This window comes from Diceros bicornis, chromosome 36, assembly GCF_020826845.1.
Source record: "Diceros bicornis minor isolate mBicDic1 chromosome 36, mDicBic1.mat.cur, whole genome shotgun sequence".
In the NCBI taxonomy this organism is placed as follows: Eukaryota; Metazoa; Chordata; class Mammalia; order Perissodactyla; family Rhinocerotidae; genus Diceros; species Diceros bicornis.
In genome coordinates this window covers 23850984-23873690 of record NC_080775.1, presented here as the reverse complement: position 1 = coordinate 23873690, position 22707 = coordinate 23850984, and the positions used below count along the sequence as shown (strand labels likewise).

General features: G+C 37.7%; 1 protein-coding gene across 4 annotated transcripts in view; it reads left to right on the top strand.

The window, feature by feature from the left end:
* ARHGAP21 (Rho GTPase activating protein 21) overlaps positions 1-9584 on the top strand; it is a 128732-nt gene extending 119148 nt beyond the window's left edge. For all 4 annotated transcript variants that reach the window (XM_058532582.1, XM_058532579.1, XM_058532580.1 and 1 more), the window contains exons 21-25: positions 1568-1693; positions 1883-1924; positions 2243-2348; positions 4249-4280; positions 7110-9584. In XM_058532582.1, coding sequence (XP_058388565.1) covers positions 1568-1693; positions 1883-1924; positions 2243-2348; positions 4249-4280; positions 7110-8798 — 1995 coding nt within the window. In that variant the 3' untranslated portion in view covers positions 8799-9584. The remainder of the gene's footprint in view (positions 1-1567; positions 1694-1882; positions 1925-2242; positions 2349-4248; positions 4281-7109) is intronic.
* Positions 9585-22707: the final 13123 nt, after the last annotated feature.

The following is a 22707-nucleotide window of genomic DNA, read 5'->3' as shown; positions in this document are numbered from 1 at the left end:
GTTTTGCTGGATGCTAGTGGGAGTCACTGGGAAAATAGGGTTTGTTGGTCTAATTAGTTTAGAAAGCACTGAATTAAACAAAATTTAACAGGTTTCTTTACTGCAAAATTTTTTAGTCTTTAATATACTCATTAACACTGTGAATCTTGAAGAAGTGGATAAGATATTTCATTTCCCAGACTTATTTAACTACACTTCATGGAACATCTTTCAAAAAATACAGAATTTGTTTTAAGTGATAAATGAATAAATAAATTGTGAACTACTTATGTTATTAGTTTTATGTAGGAGCAGCTAAAACTGTATACCCACATAGTAAACATTACTGTATACATATAAATAATAATGTATGTTATTATTAGTCTAAAAACTTAAATGAAATCATAGTAGACAAGAATCTAGTAAAAATTTTACATAAGGCCTTTGAGATAGACTTTGTTTTTTGAGCCACTTTTACCAGTACAGAGGTAGGAATAAGATGACTGCATCTTCTAAAGGAAGAATAAGAAACATGCCTTGTGTGCCCAGTTTAAGTAAACCCTTCCTGCAGTCATATTTGTTTTCACTAAGTCAACTTCCTATGAAAATACTGACTTCAATCATAATTTCTCCTTATATGCAGTAAGCACAGTGTAATAATGCATGTATTATGGTAGTTAACATATCAGATGCAAAACAGTTGCTTTGGAAAGGGAGACCTGAGGGCTTTCCACCTGGTACCATACCTGAAAGGTGTGTGTGCTTGCACGTGCCTCTCAAAAATAGTTTAGTAGTGCAGCTCCCTAAACCAGCTAGACTTTTGAGTTTTGATTTTTTTACCCTCTGATATGTTTTTGGGGTTGGTTAAAGTTGTTTAACAGTTGAATCAAATCCTAAGTTCACCAGTGTCCTACACCAGACACTGTAGATATATCAAAGGAAAATAAGAGATCCACACTTTTGATAATTGTGTAATTAAACAAGGAATACAAAACATCATGGAAATGAATGTGTAAAAACACAGTTATGTAATATTGAGGTGCTCAGATTGGTGCAAAGATCTTCAGAAATTTTGGTTGAAGTAAAAATTGGTCAAAAAATATTTCTAGACATTAGGTTTTTACATATTAGTGATTTTGATGTACTGCTGGGGCAAACCTGGAAAATTTTATGTATCTTTAAGCACTTTTCCATCTTTTAGTTTTTGAGGGGAGAGAGTATCCTTATTCTTTTGTGAGTTTTTTTCCTTTGATTTTAGTATTTTTGTCAGTTAATCCAGCTCTGATAATACTAGTTTTGAAGCAAATCAATTGCTTTCAATCAAAGACTTCTTGGAAAAAATGAATACCAATTAAGCATTGTGCATTGTCATTAAAGCAAGGAAAAAGAAGTTATGTATAGATTAGCTTATGAAAATCCTAACTAGGAAGCATTATCTGTTTTTACATACATCAGTCAATCATTCTTCTTTGAATTCTTTTTCATCAAAAGAATCTTTGGGAAATAAAATGCCAAACATTCAGTGGGAATTTAAGCCTACTTTCTTCAGAAAAATTCTGATCTTTTCCAATATCATCCTTTGTTTCAGATGGAACCAAGAAACCTAGCAATAGTGTTTGGTCCAACCCTTGTGAGGACGTCTGAAGATAACATGACCCATATGGTCACTCACATGCCAGACCAGTACAAGATTGTAGAGACACTTATCCAGCATGTAAGTTCAGGCTTTATCTCATCAAGAAGAGCCTTTTTTTGTGAGCAGCTGATATTTGGTAGGACAGAATTTGGTTATAATTATTTTTCCTAAGATAATTACTTTTTTTTCTATACCATCCTCCAAAGTATAGATCTATTCAGGGAGTTATTTAATTTCTCTTTTCACCTTTTCTATTTTAAATTTTAGCATGACTGGTTTTTCACAGAAGAAGGTGGTGAAGAACCTCTTGTAAGTATCGACCATCAGCGTTTGTACCCTGTTATTTTCATTTGGGACACAAGACCCCGATGCTCCAACAATGCCAACTCCCTGCTTTGTATGCTCTTGTCTGCTTTGCACCCTGGAAGCAGGTCTAAAGCCCCTAAGTTTCTGATCTAACGAAAATACAAGTAGGATGCTTATTTTGTGGTTAATTATATGTCAACAGTATAAACAATGAAGCACATGTGCTCCACTCAGTAATGTGTCTTTTACTAAATGTTGTTTGAATTTTAAAGAAAGTATCTTTGAAGAGATGACGAAGAGATCTTTGTTTATTAATCATAGACAACAGTGCAGGAGGAAAACACAGTAGACTCCCAGCCAGTGCCAAACATAGATCATTTACTGACCAACATTGGAAGGACAGGAGTCTCCCCTGGAGATGTATCAGGTAACTCTTGCCTGGGCAGTATTGATCTCTAGGTTAAAAGCTGAATTCTTATAACATGAAAGAGCGAATCCATCATAAGTAACAACTCACTATGATTTTTTCCTTTTCTCCTTTTTTTTTCCTTTCTACTAATAAAAAACTTAATCTTCCGTTTCTGATTTATCTTAATTATCTTCCAGTGACTGTAATGCCATTGGAGTTGTAATGCTTGTCAGAATGGAAATATGAGGGAAATGAGCATGCGAACCACTGTTTTGTTCTTTTTTTTTTTTTAATTCACAGTTTCCATGTAATAGTCATCACAAGGTAAAACAGATATATGCTACTGAATATGTGGTTGCTGTGATGGCAGAAAGTATGATCTAGACTGTATAAGTAGTTCTTATTCTCGAGCTAGACGTTCTGTTTAAAAGCAGCAAGTTAAATATGTTGAACTGCTAATGGGCACCATTTTCATAAATACAGTATATTATTTGTCACTATAGTTGTCACAGTAAAGGTCAATCTATTTGACATTTTCTTCTGTTTTCTCTTGCCACCCTAATGTATAAGTATAAGTATTAGTTTTTATCAGCTCTTTTGATGAAAATTTTCTCCTGCCAAACTGTTGCACTAACCCAGCATGTTCTTTTACACAATGTTCTCCCTTTGTCTCTAGTTCTTGTTTTAGTCCTAAAGGGTTTTTTCAGCACTTACTGACACAGGCAAATCTATACTGATGTTGAACAGGCGAAGTGGGAGGAGTCTATCACACGGTAATGTCGCTAGTGGATTCTGTGGTGTCCCTGATGGACAGCTGGAACTGTAGGAAGAAGGAGGACTGTTGTCCGCACTGTAGCTGCCTTGTCTGCAGAAACCCTCGATTCTTGTAAATGCAAGCATAGTTGATCTGTGGTGTAAATTTTCTCTTAAGATTATTGTAAACAGATCAATACTACTTTCTTAAAAGTTTTTCTGCTGTTTCTTGTTATTTCTGAAGCAGACCGTGAGGAGAAATAGCATGGTATGGTCTACCAGTTCTTAAAGTCATAAAGCATTTAGCCATGTGTTAAAAGGGGCGTGGCACGGGGCTCAGCTCATTAATCTTAAAAATCAATTTCCCTAAAGTTGACAGATAAAATTTCAAAATTGGTGTTATCCAGAATAGTGCTAGCCCCTTCCTACCCTCTTTATAATTGTATAATCTGAGTTTTTGCCAGACAGTAAAATGATGGTCTCCATTTTTCCATTTCCATAATAGCATTTGTTAATAGATAATTACAAAACTGGTAGAATTTAACCCAACTAGTCAAAAGGATCCCTGACTGCACAAATATGAAACTGGGGTCCAAAGCACAAAGATCAGCCTTAATTTAATATAAAACCAAAGTGACCTGGAAGCAGGGTTATCCTAATGCATCTATACGCATACAGTATATGCTTCTAAAATTTAAGTTTGACAGTCTGACAAAAATCAACAAAAAAATACCAAGTCTGAGTGTCTCAATTTGTAGCTAGGGCAGCCAACTATCATAAAAGTTCTACATTGTGTATCAGTTTCAGATACAGGATGTGGCACATAGTACAATTCTTAAAAAGGTCGTCAAGCTTCTTTATTGCTAGATTTACTATTTAGAAAATGGAATAAACACTAGTATTTCTGTTTTTGTTTAGCACAGGGCTCCTTTGCCATCCCTATCATTGAGCTGATTCTGCCTACAATTCACAGCATCCTTTCATGGCGGTGGCTTTCTGTGCTGCAGCTTGCATCTTTGTGAGCTCTGACTACCCACTGTGTTCTCTTGTTTTGTTTTGCTTTCCCATTTTGTTCCGTGCCTGTCTTTTCCATAAGTTTTGCATTGTTTGTTGAAAGCAGTAAAGATTGACTAATACTGACCGTGTTTTATTTAACTCCTCACAGATTCAGCTACTAGTGACTCAACAAAATCTAAGGTAAATTGTTTTGTGCAATTTTGAAATATTTTAGAGGGGAATTGCTTTTTGGCTGATTGTGATGATTAGTGTACAAATGCATCCCTGTCTGTATTTGATGACACAGAGCAACAAAGGCTAATAAAGGGAAAAGTTAATTCTTCAAATAGAATATGGTAGAAGAGTACTGGATTGTGAGTTGGAATGTTGGGTTTCTCTCATTGTAGTTTAGTGTAATACAAAGAAGTAGGCTTTTTTTCACATTCTTTAATGTGAAAGATTTCTAACATAGACCTAAGTAGAGAGAATAGTGTAATGAGCCCCCAGCACCCATTATCCGTCTTCAACAGTTATCAACATGGGCAAGCTTGATTCATCTGCACTGCACCCCCTTTCCTCCTTCTGGGACACTTTTGAAGCAAATCCTGAACATCCTGTAAATATTTCAGTAGTAATATAGACTTTTTGTTATTTTTATAATTTTTATAGAAAATATATATTTCTTTTCAGCAAAATCACTAATTTTGTTTTTATAATCATTATTTTTAACATAATTTGTGTTCCATTGACAACATCACCAAATTACACAACTTTCTGAGTTATTTTTAGGACGTTCTTATAGTTCTTAGAAAGATTTTTATTAATTCAATTTGTCCAAACTTTGCTCTGCTGAGACAGTAGCAACTAGAATTGTCAACAAATTTCTTAAGATGCTTTTCTATTTGGAAATAAGACATGAATTTTACATAGCATGTTTCAATATCATAATGGGGCTGTATATGATTAATTATAATTCATGCAGAAAATGTTACAAAATATGTTAATCATATCATGTCATTCACTGTCACTTATATTGTGATTTTTACCATCTTTTTGTCCCAACTTTTTATTTTGAAAATTTTTAAACCTACAGAAAAGTTACTGGAATAATAGCACCCAAAGCTTTTGCCCTAGATTCGTCAGTTGATAAATCTTGATATCTATTTTTTTTTTTCTGAATTGTGTAAGAGTGACTTATAGACATGATAACATTTACCCCTAAATGCTTCAGCATGTATCTCCTAAGAACAAGGGCATTCTCCTATATGATCACCTTATCATTGTCATACTGAGGTAGTTAACATGAGTACAATACATTATTATTTCCAATGTACAGTTATTATACAAATTTCCCCAGTTGTCCCAATAATGTTTGTTGTTTTTGATTTCCCTATACAGGATGCAATCAAGGATCACTCTTTGCATTTCATTGTCATGTCTCTTTAGATTTCTTTAATCTAGAACAGTTTTAATCTAGAATAGTACCATCTTTTTTTGCCAAAAGATAAGATTTTAGATTTCAAACTTGTTTGAAATTCTCTCCTTCCCTCTTACTAGATGTGTATTTCTTAACCTGTTGTTATATGAGTCTCTTCATCTTAATTATGGTAGTGTTTGTACCATGCCTATAATATAGTGGATATTCAAGTGGTGTAACTCTTTGTAACGATTTTTCAATTGTATAATAGAGTCATTTGCTCCAACACATGGATCATCACAGAATCATAGGATTTTAAAGGGAACTCCTAGGAAATCATAAAGATGATATAATCTAATTTCTTCTCGCTTAAATAAACAATGAAATTGAGATGTTTAAAAGTAAACCAGTTGCTCAGTGTCATTCACAGCAAGCTAGAGGAAGGAACGTGGAGTCTCCTAATTCAGCACCCAGTCACAATCATTATCCCCTATGGTCTTCAGCAGAATGTGTTAAAATGGGAATACCATTAGAAATGTACTGGATAATTATGAAATCGTTTATAATTTATAAAAACAGAGTTCAGTTAATCTGTGATTTCATTTTGGTGAATCCTTTTTAATACTACAGCCTAAATTTTTAATTCATTTTTCAAAACTTCAGTATACTAGTTTTAGCTTGTCTAAGATTTTTATGACAGTAAAGAAATATACTTTCTGCTTCTATTATTCAGCATATTTCCTGCCTGCTTGTCTTAAATGATGTGTGGTAAACCAACAAGTGTTGGTTTACCCCTACCAGCACCATTTACTTAGCGTGTAGGCATTATGAACAAATTAATTAAACAGTTGTCATCAAGAACCTATTATGTATAGCTAACAAAGCTAGTCGCCTGCACTGCAACCTGACCAATAACAGTGCACTAAAGTGTTTCTAGGGTAAGAATTTATCATCTTTAATTGACCTTAAGTTATTTGAATTTTTTGATTTTGTTATCTTGAGATAAATGAAGAGATTATCAACCTGATTTACCTAAGGCAAGTCTCGGAAGATCCAGCCTGGCTAAACTAATGGGAGACCAAAGAGTTCCCTTATCTTAATGAGCTTATCTGAGAACAGTATCTGTATCATATGGTATCTGCAACTAGAAAATTGAAGTCAGTCTATTGAAGTCAGTTGTAAAATTTTAGTAACCTATGTCAAAATATTATATTCAACTGTGTCGGAATATTAACTCTTAACCCTGTGTTCCAGGTGAGAGAATCTGAAGAATGTCTGAGCATTGCAGAAGCAGGGAAAGTCAGTAGATTCAGGCAAATTAACAAGAATAGGAGAGCTTGATGACACTAAGCACAGAATATTTCCCTGAAAGACAGATGTATGTGAGCTATGATTTGGCAGATAACACCAGGCAAGAAGTGGGACTAGTTAAATAAAAATAAAAATTTATCTTAGGTACAACTTAAAAGGGAGTATAAAAACTACACCCTGTTAGTGCTTCTAGAGCCTTAGTGGAGTTAATTCAGTAAGAAATATTTGGGGGAAACCTTTTCGGAAAATGACGTCAGTAATGTTCTTATGTTCAAAGTCCCATTTCTCTGATTGCTTCTCAGGGTTCTTGGGGATCTGGAAAAGATCAGTATAGCAGGGAACTGCTTGTCTCCTCCATCTTTGCAGCCGCTGGTCGCAAGAGGAAAAAGCCAAAAGAAAAAGCACAGCCCAGCAGCTCAGAAGACGAATTGGACAATGTATTTTTTAAGAAAGAAAATGCAGAACAGTATCACAACGATATTAAAGAAGAGTCCAAGAAAGAGAGTGAGACATTGGGCAGAAAACAAAGGATCCTCGCTTCCAAAGAAAATAATGCCAAGAAAGACATCAGTGGAACGAAAGATGAAAAGATAGCGCTACAAAAAGAGAGCATGCCGTCTGAGGAACCCTCACCCCCACACAACTCAAAATATAACAAGTCACCCACTCTGAGCTGCCGCTTCGCAGTCCTGAAAGAGAGCCCCAGATCACCTGGGACACAGAAGTCCTCCCAGTTTGAAGAGACAGGGTCTGACTCGGGCACTTTGCTCAGCACTTCTTCCCAGGCTTCCCTGGCAAGGCTTTCCACGAAGAAATCCACCAGTCCAGAAACTAAACATAGAGAGTTTTTGGCAAATGTCAGCACCATCACCTCAGATTATTCAACTACGTCGTCTGCCACATACCTGACCAGCCTTGACTCCAGCCGACTGAGCCCCGAGGTGCAGTCGGTCGCAGAAAGTAAGGGAGACGAAGCCGACGATGAGAGAAGCGAACTGGTCAGCGAAGGGCGGCCTGTGGAGACAGACAGTGAGAACGATTTTCCCGTTTTCCCCACGGCCTTGACTTCCGAGAGGCTTTTCCGAGGAAAACTACAAGAAGTCCCTAAGACGAGCCGGAGAAATTCTGAAGGAAGTGAAGTAAGCTGTACGGAGGGAAGTTTAACCCCGAGTTTAGATAGCCGAAGACAACTCTTTAGCTCGCATAAACTTATTGAATGTGACACGCTCTCCAGGAAGAAATCTGCTAGGTTCAAGTCAGACAGTGGAAGTCTCGGAGAGGCCAAGAATGAGAAAGACACACCTTCCATCACTAAAGTGTTTGATGTTATGAAAAAAGGAAAATCAACAGGGAGTTTGCTAACACCGACCAGAAGTGAACCAGAAAAACAGGAGCCCACCTGGAAAACGAAAATAGCAGACCGGCTAAAACTGAGACCCAGAGCACCAGCAGACGACATGTTTGGAGTGGGAAATCAGAAAACGAATGCCGAGACGGCCAAAAGGAAAAACATCAAACGCAGACATACGCTGGGAGGGCACAGAGATGCTGCTGAAATCAGTGTTCTGAGTTTCTGGAAAGCACAGGAACAGAGTGGGGAGAGAGAATCTGAACTTTCAGCTGTGAATCGGTTAAAGCCAAAATGCTCAGCCCAGGACCTCTCCATCGCAGATTGGCTCGCAAGGGAACGCTTACGCACCAGTACGTCCGACCTTAGCCGAGGAGACACGGGGGACCCCCAGCCGGCGAATTCTAGCACATTAGAAATAGCCACGACGGACACCCCGCTGTCTTTTCAGTCCGATGCAGGCAGTTCTCCCGGTACCTTGGCTTCAACTAACAGGCCCCTTCTTTCCACACCGCTGCAGCCACCCGACCAAATAAACGGAGAAAGCTTCCAGAACGTGAGCCAAAATGCTAGTTCTGCAGCCCAACCTCATAAACTGTCTGAAACCCCAGGCAATAAAGCGCAGTTTCATCCCTGTCTTTAAACTGGGGGTATGTCCACTAGAGCAAATAAAAAGCTACTGTTACACGTTCCAGTAACTCTGTAAATATTTTCTTGTACCAGAATTGTTATTATGCAGCCTTCATTTGGGCTGGTTTCATCATTTTGCACTGTGAAATAGCTTTACAGTGCATTACGACAGCCAGAAGAACATATATATATATTTAAAAATATATTGGATAGTTGTATACAAATGAGCAAGGTATTTGTTGCAACTCAGTGCATAGTGTATACCCGAGATTCCCGAAGAAAACAGCTGGCATTAGTATGCGGCAAATTTGTTCTTTTGGTTTCATCACTAACAAAAGTGCCTCATCATCAAAATACATTTGGTTTTTAGGGTGCCATATTGTTAAAATTAGATAACTTACACTGAATAAATGGATGCGTTTTATCGGTAACAAATTTCATTACATTTACCAGTTTTAACACAGGTGGATACAGAACTTCCATTCTTTAGTCATTCCAGGTGGATCTCTGAGTTTTATATTCAAACTTTTAATACAGTTTTTGAGTTTTGTGTGACTTGAATTTTTAATCTTTCTGTAAAATACGTAACTTAAATGAACATATTATATGTGTATCTTTTCTTCAGATACCAGATTTGATATAAATGTTGTAACATAGGTGTGTAGATAGTGACCTGGATGGAACTGGCTTCTTTATCGAGAAGAATATAATTCTGCATGAGGACTTAATGAATCCAAACCTGTGTCATGCCTGTGTGCATACCCAATTAAACACTGGAAATAAAAATTGTTTTGGCGAACTTTGCATGGCTTGAAACTTATTCTAATATGTTTCTAAATGTCGTCCATTTATAACTTGATTGGTCCTGACTTTAAAAATTACCTACTCTACTTATATATTCCATCTCTCCTCGTTTTTGCTGTGGCTAGCAGAGATCTCTTATGAATGTTTACCTTGGCCTAACCTTGCTTCTCTACACAGATAATATTTAACTTTTCTAGCTAAAGTAATATATGTTGTTTACCCTTTTTTGGAGATAATGAGTGAAAAGAACGTGCATTTGGGAGTCAAACCAACTCTACACTTCCTAGATATGTAAACTTGGACAAATTACTTAACTTTTCTGAATTTATTCCCTCATAAACAATGACAATAATACCATCTATTATAAGGGTTATTAGATTTAAATGAGATACTGTTCCAAATATAGGGCCTGCCACACACTACTTGCAAAATATATCAAAGCTATTCTTAGAAATGATGGCTACTTAAAATCTCAGAATGTGAAGACTGAGAGGGCCTTAAAAATCATCAAATCCAGTGGTTCTCAACCCTGTCAGACCCAGTATTCTCTTTCTATAAAAAAAATTTTATAATTTCTTCTTTACCATTCTGAAATGAAATTCATAGGTATATCTATGTAACATATATATATATAACATATCTACATATATAACTTTTTATATATTCAATATGATAGACTATCTATAATTCTCTTATTATAGAAGAGAGAAATGAAAGTGATTTCTAATAAAATAATAAATATTTCAGTATGCAAAGTAGTCAGATAACTGCACCAATATATATAGTCACTAATGATGCAATAACTTCATGTACCTTGAATAGTTTTGCTGTTGGTGTTGTGATTTTTCTTAAATGATAGATGATTCTTATTAAAGTTATGAACAGAATAAAGTACACTCTTTCCTTAGTGTACATCGTAGGTGCATTCCTGGAAAAGTCAGTGTATTGTTAAAACCATCAAAGAGGAGCTGGCCTGGTAGCGTAGCGGTTAAGTTCACGCACTCCACTTTGGTGGCCCGGGGTTTGCAGGTTTGGATCCCGGGTGCAGACCTATGCACTGCTCATCAAGCCATGCTGTGGCAGGCATCCCACATATAAAGTAGAGGAAGATGGGCACGGATGTTAGCCCAGGGCCCGTCTTCCTCAGCAAAAAGAGGAGGATTGGCAACAGATGTTAGCTCAGGGCTAATCTTCCTCACCAAAAAAAAAAAAATCAAAGATACTTTTTATATGTAAAAAAGAAGTTAGGTTCAAGACTCAAATAATCATATTTCATTCATTTCTCCTCTTATGTTTATTATTTTCTTTGGATCTTGAGATGTTTGCTTAGATATTGATTTTCAGCCTTTCTTGTTTTCTGATATCTGCTTTTTTTTTTTTTTTTTTTTTTTTTTTTTTTTTTTTTTTTTGTGAGGAGATCAGCCCTGAGCTAACATCCGCCAATCCTCCTCTTTTTTCGCTGAGGAAGACGGCCCTGGGCTAACATCGGTGCCTATCTTCCTCCACTTTATATGGGACGCCGCCACAGCATGGCTTACCAAGCAGTGCGTCGGTGCGCGCCCGGGATCCGAACCAGCGAACCCCGGGCCGCCGCAGCGGAGCGCGCGCACTTAACCGCTTGCGCCACCGGGCCGGCCCCCATTCTGATATCTGCTTTTTTAAAAGGCTATTTGCCATATTTTCATTATCATTTATTTCAAAACATAATTTCTAACTTACATGGTGATTTTGTTCTTTAACCTGTGAGTTACTTAGATGTGTATTGCTTAATTTCCAAACATTTGGAGCCTTTCTAGTTATCTTTTTTAAAAATTGATTTCTAGCCTAATTCCACATGATTATTAAAACACTCTGATAGTTTCCAGTTGTTTGAACTTGAGACATCCATTATATAAACCAGCATATGGTCAGTTTTTATAAACCTTCCATGTCCACTTGAAAAGAATATATATTCTGTCTTTGGGTGGATTATTCTGTTGATTGGCTCAGGTTTCTTAATCATGTTTTCCAGATCTCCTGTATGCTTACTGATTTCTTATCTGACTCGTCTTATTCCCTGAGGGGTGATAAAGTCTTATGATTGTAGATTTATATATCTCTTATTTCTGTCAATTTTTTTCCCATATATATTTTGCAGTTAGTTTGCTAGGTGGAGTGTTATGTGCCAGTCTCAGCCTATCAATAATCCATGTTGTGGTCGGACCAGCCCTTGTGGTTCTTATTATGATCACAAGACGCCTGTCAGCAATGATCATCAGGAAACTTTGGAAAAATAAAGGTTTATACTTAGAGGACTGGAAATTACATAGCACACCTAGGGCCACACAGCGAGGTTGCAGGTAGAGAGAGAGCACACGGGCCTGGTGTTCTGCTTTTATGGGATCAAAACCTAGGGTTTCACAGGTTTGCTCTTTACTGGTGAATTTAAAACATAAGAGTGTGAATTTAAAACGAGAAAAAACAAATGGCCCAAATGGTCAATTACTGAAATCAACCAAGATCTCTGAAACAACGGAGCCTCAGTGGGGGGTGCAGCCTGGCTCTTTATCTAGTCCTGTGGCTGGCAATGTGTTTATTTGAGATAGCTCTCTTTGAAGCAGATGCCTTGGTAATCAAAGCTTAAGTCAGGCACTTGCATTACAAACTGAAAAGCCCACTGTCAGGGCTCACCCTACAATAGACACAAATTTAGAATTGTTTTATCTTCATGGTGGATTGACCCTTTTATCATTATGGAATGTCCTTTGTTATCTCTACCAAAGCTGCTTGTCTTAAAGTTTATTTTATATATTAGTGTAGGTGTATCAGTTACTTTTGGTTAGTGTTTGTATAATAAATCTTTTTCATCCTTTTACCTTCAACCCTTTTGTATTTATATTCTTTAGGTTTTATCTCCTGTAGCAGCATATAGTTTTTTTAAATGTAGTCTGATAATTACTGTCTTTTAATTGGAATATGTAATCCAGTTACATTTAATGTAATTACTGACGTATTTGGATTCACATCTTCCATTTTATCATTTTTTTCTATTTTTCCCACAGTTTTATGTACCTTTTCTTCTTGTTTCTTGACTATTTTGGATTAATCAAATATTATTACACCATTTTCCCCTTCTGTTATCATGGTACTTATTTATTCTTTTAGTGACATCCTTTACTTAACAGAATCTAATTTAAATTAGAACATTTACTACTTTCCACATGTTGTTTATTGTTTTTGAGATATATATTTGTTTATGTCTCCATACCTTGTAAGACATTATTTTTGTTTTATGTAGGTGAATATTCATCTGCATTTACCAACAATTGCCATTTCTGTTGCTCTTCATTCTTTCCCGTATCTCCCTGTTTTTGTCTGGGGTCTTTTTCCTCCTTGCTGAAGAACTCTAATTATGCTGTCTTTTAGTGTGGATCTACTAATGAATTCTCTCAGTTAACGTTTGTTTGGAAATTTATTTTGCATTCTTTTCTCAAGGAATATGTTAACTGTCCGTAGAATGCTAGGATTTTCTTTCAGCACTTTAAAGATGTCACTCTGTTTTCTTCTGGTTTCTATTGTTACTGTTGAGAAGTTACCTGTAAGTCTTACTGCTGCTTTGAAGATAATTATCAGCATCACTCCACATCTGCAGGAGGGACAGAGCTGGTTGAGGTAGATTGCCATCTTTGTAAGGCTGGGCCTGTCTGTGGGTCAGGCCCTCTCCAGGTGTAACTTTCCAGAGATCTCAGCGGACAGTCTACAGGATTCCCCATGGCCCCTCCTCTTGGGCATGTCCTGAACACCTCAGCCCTTTGAGACCACCAGAAGCACCAAACTGTTTTTCAACCTGCTTTCAGCCTCTTAACCTTCTGCCCTGGATGACTTAAGTATTGGCAGATGCCTCAAGGGAAAACCACCAAGTACAGGGTTCTCTTCTCTATGACTCACTTTTTTCAGTGATTTTGTTTCCTCAAGTCTTAGCTAACTTAGCATCCTGTACCCCTACCTTCCTATTTACTTATTTACTTTGCCACCTCCCAGCCCAGGAAAATTGCTTCTTAGGAGACCCCTCTCCCATCATGCCGGACTTTAATTTTGGCTCCTCATCTTAACTGCTTTGATACTTCTCCAGTTTGTTTGTTTATTGATTGAATGATGGATGTTATTTTATCCAGCTTTTCTAATTCTTCTCAGTAGGAGTGTTCATCTGCTATGAGCTGTTCTACTATAGTTAGAAATAACTCAGATCATGTCAGTACTTTAAAAACTGGGAATTTGGACACGTCACCCTGGAGCCTCCAGTATAAAATTATGTTTATTCCAACAATAGAGGAATATGTACCTGTACTGATGCACTTAAAACAAAATATTTTCTGATAAATCTTAGAAATGATAGATTCTCTAAAAGTACCAAGATAGACAAGTAGCACCTCTTAAGTAATCTGATTTTATGTGCACAACTCAGCAATTTACAGTCATTCAAACTGTCCTCTAAGTTATTCTGGTCTCACTTCAGTAAAAAAGTAATGGTTAAAATAGCTTTTCCCACAGATATTTTATCTCAGTTTTGTTTCTACTTTTTAATCAAAATGTTCTAATGAATTTTTAGTCTCTCTCCTTCTTTCTCTCTCTCTCTTTTTTTTTTTTGCTGAGGAAGATTAGCCCTGAACTAACATCCACTGCCAATCCTCCTCTTTTTGCTCTTTTTTATTTTTTTGGTGAGAAAGATTGGCCCTGAGCTAACACTTGTTGCCAATCTTCCTCTTTTTGCTTGAGGAAGAGTGGCCCTGAGCTAACATCTGTGCCAGTCTTCCTCTATTTTATATGTGGGACGCCGCCACAGCATGGCTTGATGAGTAGTGTAGGTCTGCACCCAGGATCCAAACCTGCGAACCCCAGGCCGCCGAAGCGGAGTACGTGAACTTAACCACTGCGCCACTGGGCCAGCCCCCCCACCCTTTTGCTCTTTTTGTCTATGAGCTGCCACCATAGCATAGCTGCTAACAGGCGAGTGGTACGGGTCCACGCCTAGGAACTGAACCCGGGCCAACGAAGCAGAGTGTGCCTAACTTAACCACTAGGCCACTGGCGCTGGCCCCAGTCTCATTTTAAAAGTATCTTATACAGCTTCTTTACTAAAAGAAGGGAACCAGCATGTGTTTTGGATTCATTCACTGAGACATTTATGAAGTGCTTGCTGAGATGCAGTTTCTGCCCTTTGAATGAGTTGATAGATGAAAATATTATAGAGACATGTTGCAAATTCCTACTTCTTGATTTTTTCATAAGATCATATTCCTTAAGCCTCACTTCGGATCTACCTGGAATGCTGCACTGGATGTTCAGAGTACCAGAGTATAGCCATGACCTCGCTGCTGACCAGCTGTGTGACTTTAGGCAAGCTACTTACTTCTCTGGGCCTCAGTTTTCCCATCTGTAAAAACAAATGAGTTGGAGTAGATGATCCTAAAGTAATTTCAGCTCCCCCATTCTGATTCCACCATTCTTCTGTAGACTACAATGCTAGAGCCCTCTACATGTGGCAACATTTCTTTCTCTTAAAAAAAATAGAGAAAAATGTTGAAAACACAGAAGAAGAATATGACACTCTGTTTACAACACTCAGGATTAACAAATATTAACAGTTTGTAATATTTGCATCAGATCTTTTTGAACAAAGTAAATATTTCTGATGTTTTTACTCCACTTTGTTACCCTCCCCTCTCTCTCCATAGACATCATGAAGATATCCTTCTAGTCCACATTTTGCTTTTATTATATGTACATAGCCGTAATTATTACATAGTGTTATATTTTTAACTTACATATATCATAGTATAGTATCTATCAACTTGTTTTTTGTCACTCAATACTTTTTTGAGATCTGTCTTTATTGACACATGTAGCTCTATTTTATTTTCCCATTTTGTTGGGGACGGCCATGATTACTGAAGCAATTTCTTTGTACATGCCTCCTTGCGCACACGTACAGTGTCTTAAAGCCTCTGGGTTGAAAAATAGGCCCATTTTCAACTTGACTAGGGTTTGTCAAATTCATCTCCAAAGTTGTATCAATTTAGACCCCATCAGCAGTGCATGAGTTTTCTCATTTCTTCACATCCTCTTGGACACTAGATATTTTCGTGTTTTTGAATGTTTTGTTTTTAAAATTGATGGCTGAGATGATATCTCCGTTTGGCACTTCCTACGTTAATTGTCAAAAGTGTTTTCTGTTGTTTCTTTTTCTCAGAGATGTTTATATGATCTGGATACTAATCCTTTGCCTGTTGTCTAGGTTTCAAATACCTTCTTTCAGGCTGTAGTTTTTAAACTTTGTTTAAGGTATTTAATTGTATATGTTTTAATTTTTTTATTTGATTAGAGTTACCAGCATTTATATGTACATTTGGAGTCCCACCTAAGAAATACTTCTACATCCACAGGCATAAGCTGTATTTGTTTTCTAGTAGACTTAACATGTGGTTTTCCCTTTGAGGTGTTGATGCAGCTGAGATTTATTTTATGAATGATGTGAGGTAGGATGACAGCATTTTTCTCCCTATGGTAGTTATTGCTCAGGTTTTTGCTACAAAACTCTAGATCCAGGAATTCTTAAGCAAGACACCAAAATGTCCCTACTTGCCACTTCACTGCAAGGTGAAGAAATGATACCCCACCAGGAAGGATGTCTTAGCAGACTGTTTTGTGCCAAGAGAGAACAGTAGGAGCTGGTTGTTAATACGGGCGTCTCAGCTGGCTGCTCAGAAAGGAAATGGAGAGTGGCGTGTGCTGGGGGAAACGTCTGCTGCATGGGCCTCACAGCATCCCTGCTCTGCAGGCTAAAATGAGAGCTAGAACAGTATCTTAGAAGAGGGAAAAGAAATACAAAAGCAGGGGAAAACTTAGTTCTGTCTTGCCAAGGAGAGGATTGTGACTTTATAAGATATACTCAAATATGCTTGTAATCATAAAGGAGTAACAAAAGGAAAATATTGGAAAATAGAGTTAGAGATTTATCGATTGTCAAATTGTGGAGTTTCTAAAGATGTTTTCTTACAAATGTAGACAACAAAAAAAGATGCCTGGAAACCTTTACTTTTTGAGAATAAAATAGATGACGGTTATGAAAATCTACCAACAGAATTAAGCAAAACACCGGGGTGCTCTTATGCTATATGCTGAATTTCACCTAGATTAGTCAGCATTAGATTTTGAGGTATGGATAAGTTTTCCCAGTAGGTGAAATTATATGCCTCAATTCTTGACTGTACTATATAAATACAGATATTGGAGTAATCTTTTAGTGATGTTCATAGTTTCATGGTGGATTTTTAAATTTATATATTGAAGTCAATGGTTAAGTCAATCTCCATTTTCTACAGGATTATCCAACAAATATTTGAAGATCTTTAGCATGTCTCCCAAATCTTATCTTTTCCATTTTAAGCGTTATGACTGCTTAACATGGAAGAGTGCTCAAAAGTTACAAGGAGGTGGATTTTATCTCCGAATGAGGAAGAGAATTCTGAACAATTCTAGCTGTTTAAAAATGAACCAAGTTGACTTGAAAAGTGTGAAGGCTGACTCCACTGGTGACATCAACTCAGAGATCTCCCATCTCTAAAACTTTATGTTTCAGTGTGCATTGCCTATACTGGATTGCCCTTGATCATGGTTCCATTTAGGTTCTGGTTGTTGGACTGAAAGAACATAGAAAGTGGATTTTGGAAATAAGATTGTGCGGGCTCTCACAAATGCTCTCTCCTCCTTACTGGATGTTATTTACAGAGGGACTGAGATACCAGGATTTACACTCTTCCTGTTTAGATATTACCTAAGCAACTCGGGAAGCATGCCTTAATGACCACTGCTAAGAAAGGTTGTTACTTTGAAGAAATAGGCAAGTCCTAATTTCCCTGTAAAACAATCAGATCTACTACTGCCTTTAGTCCATCAGGGTTTTCTTACAGCCATAGGAAATAATTTAACTGGACTTTCTCTCACAGGAAGACATCTAATTCCATTTTGAATTCTTATTTGCCGGCCATTGTGTTAGGCAGTAGCGTATCCACTACATCATGTTTCTTGTAGTATTTACTAGTTTCCCCTGATTTGACTGTGAGCTTTCGAGTGATTCTGACAATTCTTTAGTTAAACTTCTGAAGTTGTAGGCTCCCTCTAATGATATAGCACAGGGACCACATATGTATTCCAGTAATCTCTTGCTGAGTAATTAACCACTCCAAAATGCTATGGCTTAAAATAACAAATTCTTTTTATTTTCTTTCGTGGTTCTGTGGATTGACTAGGTTCAGCTAGGCTGTTCTCTCTTAGGGTCTCTCATGCTGTTGCAGTCGGATATCAGCTGGGGCTGCTAACATCTGAAGACGTGACTGGGCTTCATGTCCAAGATGGCTCACTCAAAGCTGTTAGCTTTCACCTGGGCATGTTGACCATGTCTACACATGAGCTCTCCGAGTGGCTTTGGCTTCACAGCATTGAGGCTGGGTTCCAAGACGGAACATCCCAAGAACAAGCTGTTCCGAGAGCGATGGAATAGAAGCCACAAGACTTCTTACGATGTAGCCTCAGAAGCCCAGAACATTACTTCTGCTGCGTTCTGTTGGTCAAGCAAGGCACTAAGGCCAGACCAGATCCAAAGGGAGGGGAATTAGACTCCACTTCCTAGTGGAAAGGACAGCAAAGGACTTGTGGCCGCCTTTGATCTGACCTAGGATGCACTTCTGTGTCTAAATTCTGATCTATGGCTTCGCATTGTTATTATTTTGCGTTTATGTTTTATTCACCTACATCCTCAATTTGCTCAGATATTTATCTATTTTAGTATTAGTATTCATATTTTTGAACCCCCTCAAAAGATGTTTTCTCTAAGGAGCACACACATACACACACACAGTTTCCAGAATCATCCTTCTAGGCTTTTCCTCCCCAACTTAATGCTTTAAAAAAATAAGCATAATATTGGCTCTTTTTTAGTCTCACAGGCCCCATTCCTGTCTCCCAAAACTGAAAGGCAGTAGCCCCTAAGCAATTTCTCTCAGTACTTTTATCTCCCTGCAAGTGTGAATATATGTGGCTGAGCTGAGAAAGGTTTGCTGGCCGGATCGCTCAGGATAAGCTGCAGTAAAAACAAAAGCTCAGTGGCTTACAACAGCAAAGGTTCTTTCTTTCTTGTGTCGTACGTCCATTGTGGGTCAGCTGCAGCTCTGCTCCACGTCTTCTCCACTCTGGGCCGAGCATCGCCAGTCCTCGTGTCAGCAGAAAAGAGAACACAGCAAACCACACGCTGACTGTAAAGCCCTCTCACCCATTGATCAAAGCTACAGGTGCACTGGGTTCTACAGGGCTGAGGTAGATGGTCCTCCAACAAGGAGGGCGCAGACTGTGAGTGAAGGGCAATACACTCCACCACTCTTCGTGCTGCTCGTTTTGTTTAACTCAGTACGTCCCAATCTGTGGTGCTAATCCTCCTACGCTTTCTATTAGAGATGGATTTTTCAAAAGAGGAAATGCAGTCTTTAGCTTGAAGTTGTTTCAATACAAACAGCTGTTGTATTGATTTCCTATTGTTGCTGTAACAAATTACCACAAATTTAGTGGCTGGAAACCACACACATTTATTCTTTTATATTTCCAGAGGTCAGAAGTTCAAAATCAGTTTCAGCAGATTGAAATCAAGGTGTCTATGGGGCTGTGCTCCCTCCGGAGGCTCTAGGGAATGATGTGTTTCCTTGTTCTTTTCCAGCTTCTAGAGCAGCATTCCTTGCATTTCTTGGCTCAGGGCCCCTTCCTTTATCTTCAAAGCCAGTGGCATAGCATCTTGCTTCAGTTGTCACATTACCTTCTGTAGTCAAAGCTCCCTCTGCCTCTCTCTTACAAAGACACTTGTGATTACATTCACCCAGATAATCCAGGATACTCTCCTCCTCTCAAGATCCTTGACGTCATCACATCTGCAAAATCCCTTTTGCCATATAAGGTAACATTCACATGTTCTGGAGATTAGAGGATTAGGACCTGTATTTCTTTAGGGGCCATTATTTAGCCTACCACAATGTGATCTACCAAAAGTTTTTAATTTACTATATTCTAATCACATACTTTTTTTTTAGTAGAGATTATCCTTAAATGTACCAAACTTAAGGAGGCAGGGGCCAAGAACTTGACTCAGTCTTATTTACTCCTTGATGCTTAAGAAGCTTAATTTGGGGCAGCTACTACGATGACAAGTATTATCATTCTTTAGGAAAGAACTTAATGGGCAGCGTCAAAATAGAGTTCCAACTCAGTCGTGCTTTTCTTCAACACTCTTTGGCCCCTATAAGATTATCTTTGCAGCCTTTCTAAACCAAGATTTCTCATCTGAACCACACAACACAGAAAATGGCTTGAGTAGCTCTTCTCTCAGTTCTTCCAAGGTTGGATGGTACATGTCCAATACTACTCTGGATTCATAGAAAAGAAGTTAATTCATTACACATGATGGATGTCTTAGGGTCATCACACATATATAGTTAAGCAAAAACATTGCATAGCACATGCGTCACCAAGGCAACAGTGCTGAGGAGGCGGTATGAGATAGTAGTTAGTAGCTGGGATTCTGAGGGCTAACAGACTGACCGCAAATCCTAGCTCTGCCATTTACAAATAATAACAATAGCATCTACCAACGGTTAAATGAGTTAATGTCAAGGCTTAGAAAGTGCCTGATACATAGCAAGTGCCATATATGTGATACTGAACCTCTTAATTGCAAGTTTGTGTGCCCAATGTGCAGTCAGCCAATCACTGAGACATCAGTGCTTGGAGATGGAGAAGGGTTTATTTGAATTGGCCACAATGAGAAGGTAGGAGGATAGGTTCTCTCTAATCCATCTTTACAAAAGAAGAAAGCAGGGGGGTCTTTACTGAGCTAAGGGGCTTGGGAGGAGGAGTTTTGGGGAAACAAAGGGAAAGTCTGTTTCTTTCACTCCAGATAAGCCTTTGGGCAACTAGAATTCTTGGCCTCAGTGGCACCTGGGGGCTGGTTATCTGGTGGTCGTGACTTCCTTAAAGGCATTCTTTTTCTCCTGCAAAACAAGCTCATAAATCCTTGTGACCCTTGAGTCACCTCTCTGGTTAAACAAGAAAACAGCAAATTAAGCTATCATGAATGATGTGTGGGCTGCAAAGCAAGCATTTGGGCTCAAAAAATACATCTAAAGGGGACAAAGATTGTTTATTAACTTCTTTTCATCTGTGGCTGTGTTGGGAACAAAGTTGAAGGCTAACAATGTTCTTATTGAATATATGCAGTAACCCTCAGGTACACAGCTTCATATGTTTGTTATCGACAAGACTCTAAACCCCACACTGGCAGAGATCTTTGTCTATTTGGTTTACTGTTATATTCCAAATGCCTGGAACACTGGCAGGAACATAGTGGGCACATAGAAAATGTTTGTTGAATGAAGATCTTGTTGAAAGCCTAGATTGAGGGAGAAAATCGTGGTTAGAAATAGGGTCACCATATAATTTATTGTTCCAAACTGGACACTTTTGAGAGTAAAGGATCTTGATCCCCGTGGCCTTGTGTTTTGCACATCCTGAGATGAGGATCTATATTTTTTATCCTATGGTCCCAGTACCATGCACTGAATAGTGCCGCCTTTCCCCGCTGATGTGCAACACCAGCTCTGCCATATATCACATTCCCCTATACAGTATGTGTGGGACTGTTTAGGGCTCACTATTCTATTCCGTTGGTCTACTCTAGTCCATTGGTCCTGACTACTACGCACTTTATAAATCTTGATAGGAAAATTTCCTTCCTGATTCTTCTTAACCAGGCTATTCTAGTTACAATGGGATTCTGCATGAATGTTATAATTCAATATGATGTCTTTCATTTTTTTCTTTTTTTCTATTGGGGGTTATTCTATTCTCTTTTTAATTTCTCAAGTTGAATGCTTAAGCTAAGAGCTTTAGCTCATTTATTTTCAGTCTTTCCTCTTTTGTAATACAATCATTTAAGGTTATACTTTTCCTTCTAAATGGTATAAGCTATATCAAACAAGTTTTAATGCTAAGTATTTTTAAATTTCCATTATAATTTCTTCTTGACACATGGGTTGTTTAAAAGTATGTTTTACATTTTCCAAAGATTTGGGGTTTTTTCTAGATTATCTGTTTGTAATTTTTTCTAAACTTAACTGCATTGTGGTAGAGTATGTGTTTTATGTGATCCAAGTTCTTTGCAATTTGTTGAAGCTGGTACCCAGTCAGTTTAGATTAACGTCCTATTTGTGTTTGGAAAAGAGGGGTACTCTTCAGGCGCAAGGCACACACCATTCTATGAGTGTCCCTTGAGATTTTCTAATCTATACTCTGTCTGATGTTTGGAGGTCTATTAATTGCTAAGGATGGCACCCAGTGGGATGATGGGTTTTTCGCTTTCTCTTTCTTGTTCTTTTTTTTTTTTTGCTTATGGAGACTTTTTGAGTCTATCCTATAAATGTAGAATTGCTATGACTTCCTGCCTCTCTCTTATAAGGACACTTGTGATTACACAATGATTAAACATTTATCATTTCCTAGTGATTCTTTCATCTCCATTTTTACTTAAAGACTATTTTGTATTTTGTCTTATATTAATATAGCTACGCTAGCTTTGTTTTGGTTTCTATTTGTTTGATATATTTTTTCCATCTTTTTATCTTTAAACTTTCTATGTCTCTATATATTGAATTTGTCCTTATAAATAGCACAGAGCTGCATTTCTTTCTCTTTCCTTGTACTTGTTTTCAAATTAGTTTGACAAACTATATCATTTAACTTCCACAATTAGTCTTTTTACATTGGTAATGCTTATTCACTTGTTTCTATCATCTGTAGAATTGCCTGCTTTTTCTTGTTTTATTTTTCCTTTTCATCCTTGCCTTAATTTGGGTTGATTGACATTTTCCTCTTTCCATTTCCCCCTACCGAATTTCTGTGCTTTTAGTAGATACCCCAGCAGCTTTAAGATGCATACTAAATAAAATTTAAAGTTGATCAATAGCTGTACCTTCCTCCCAAGCTACACAAAGATCTAAGCAAACTTTAATTCCAGGTGTCCTCTCCCAACTTATATACTATCA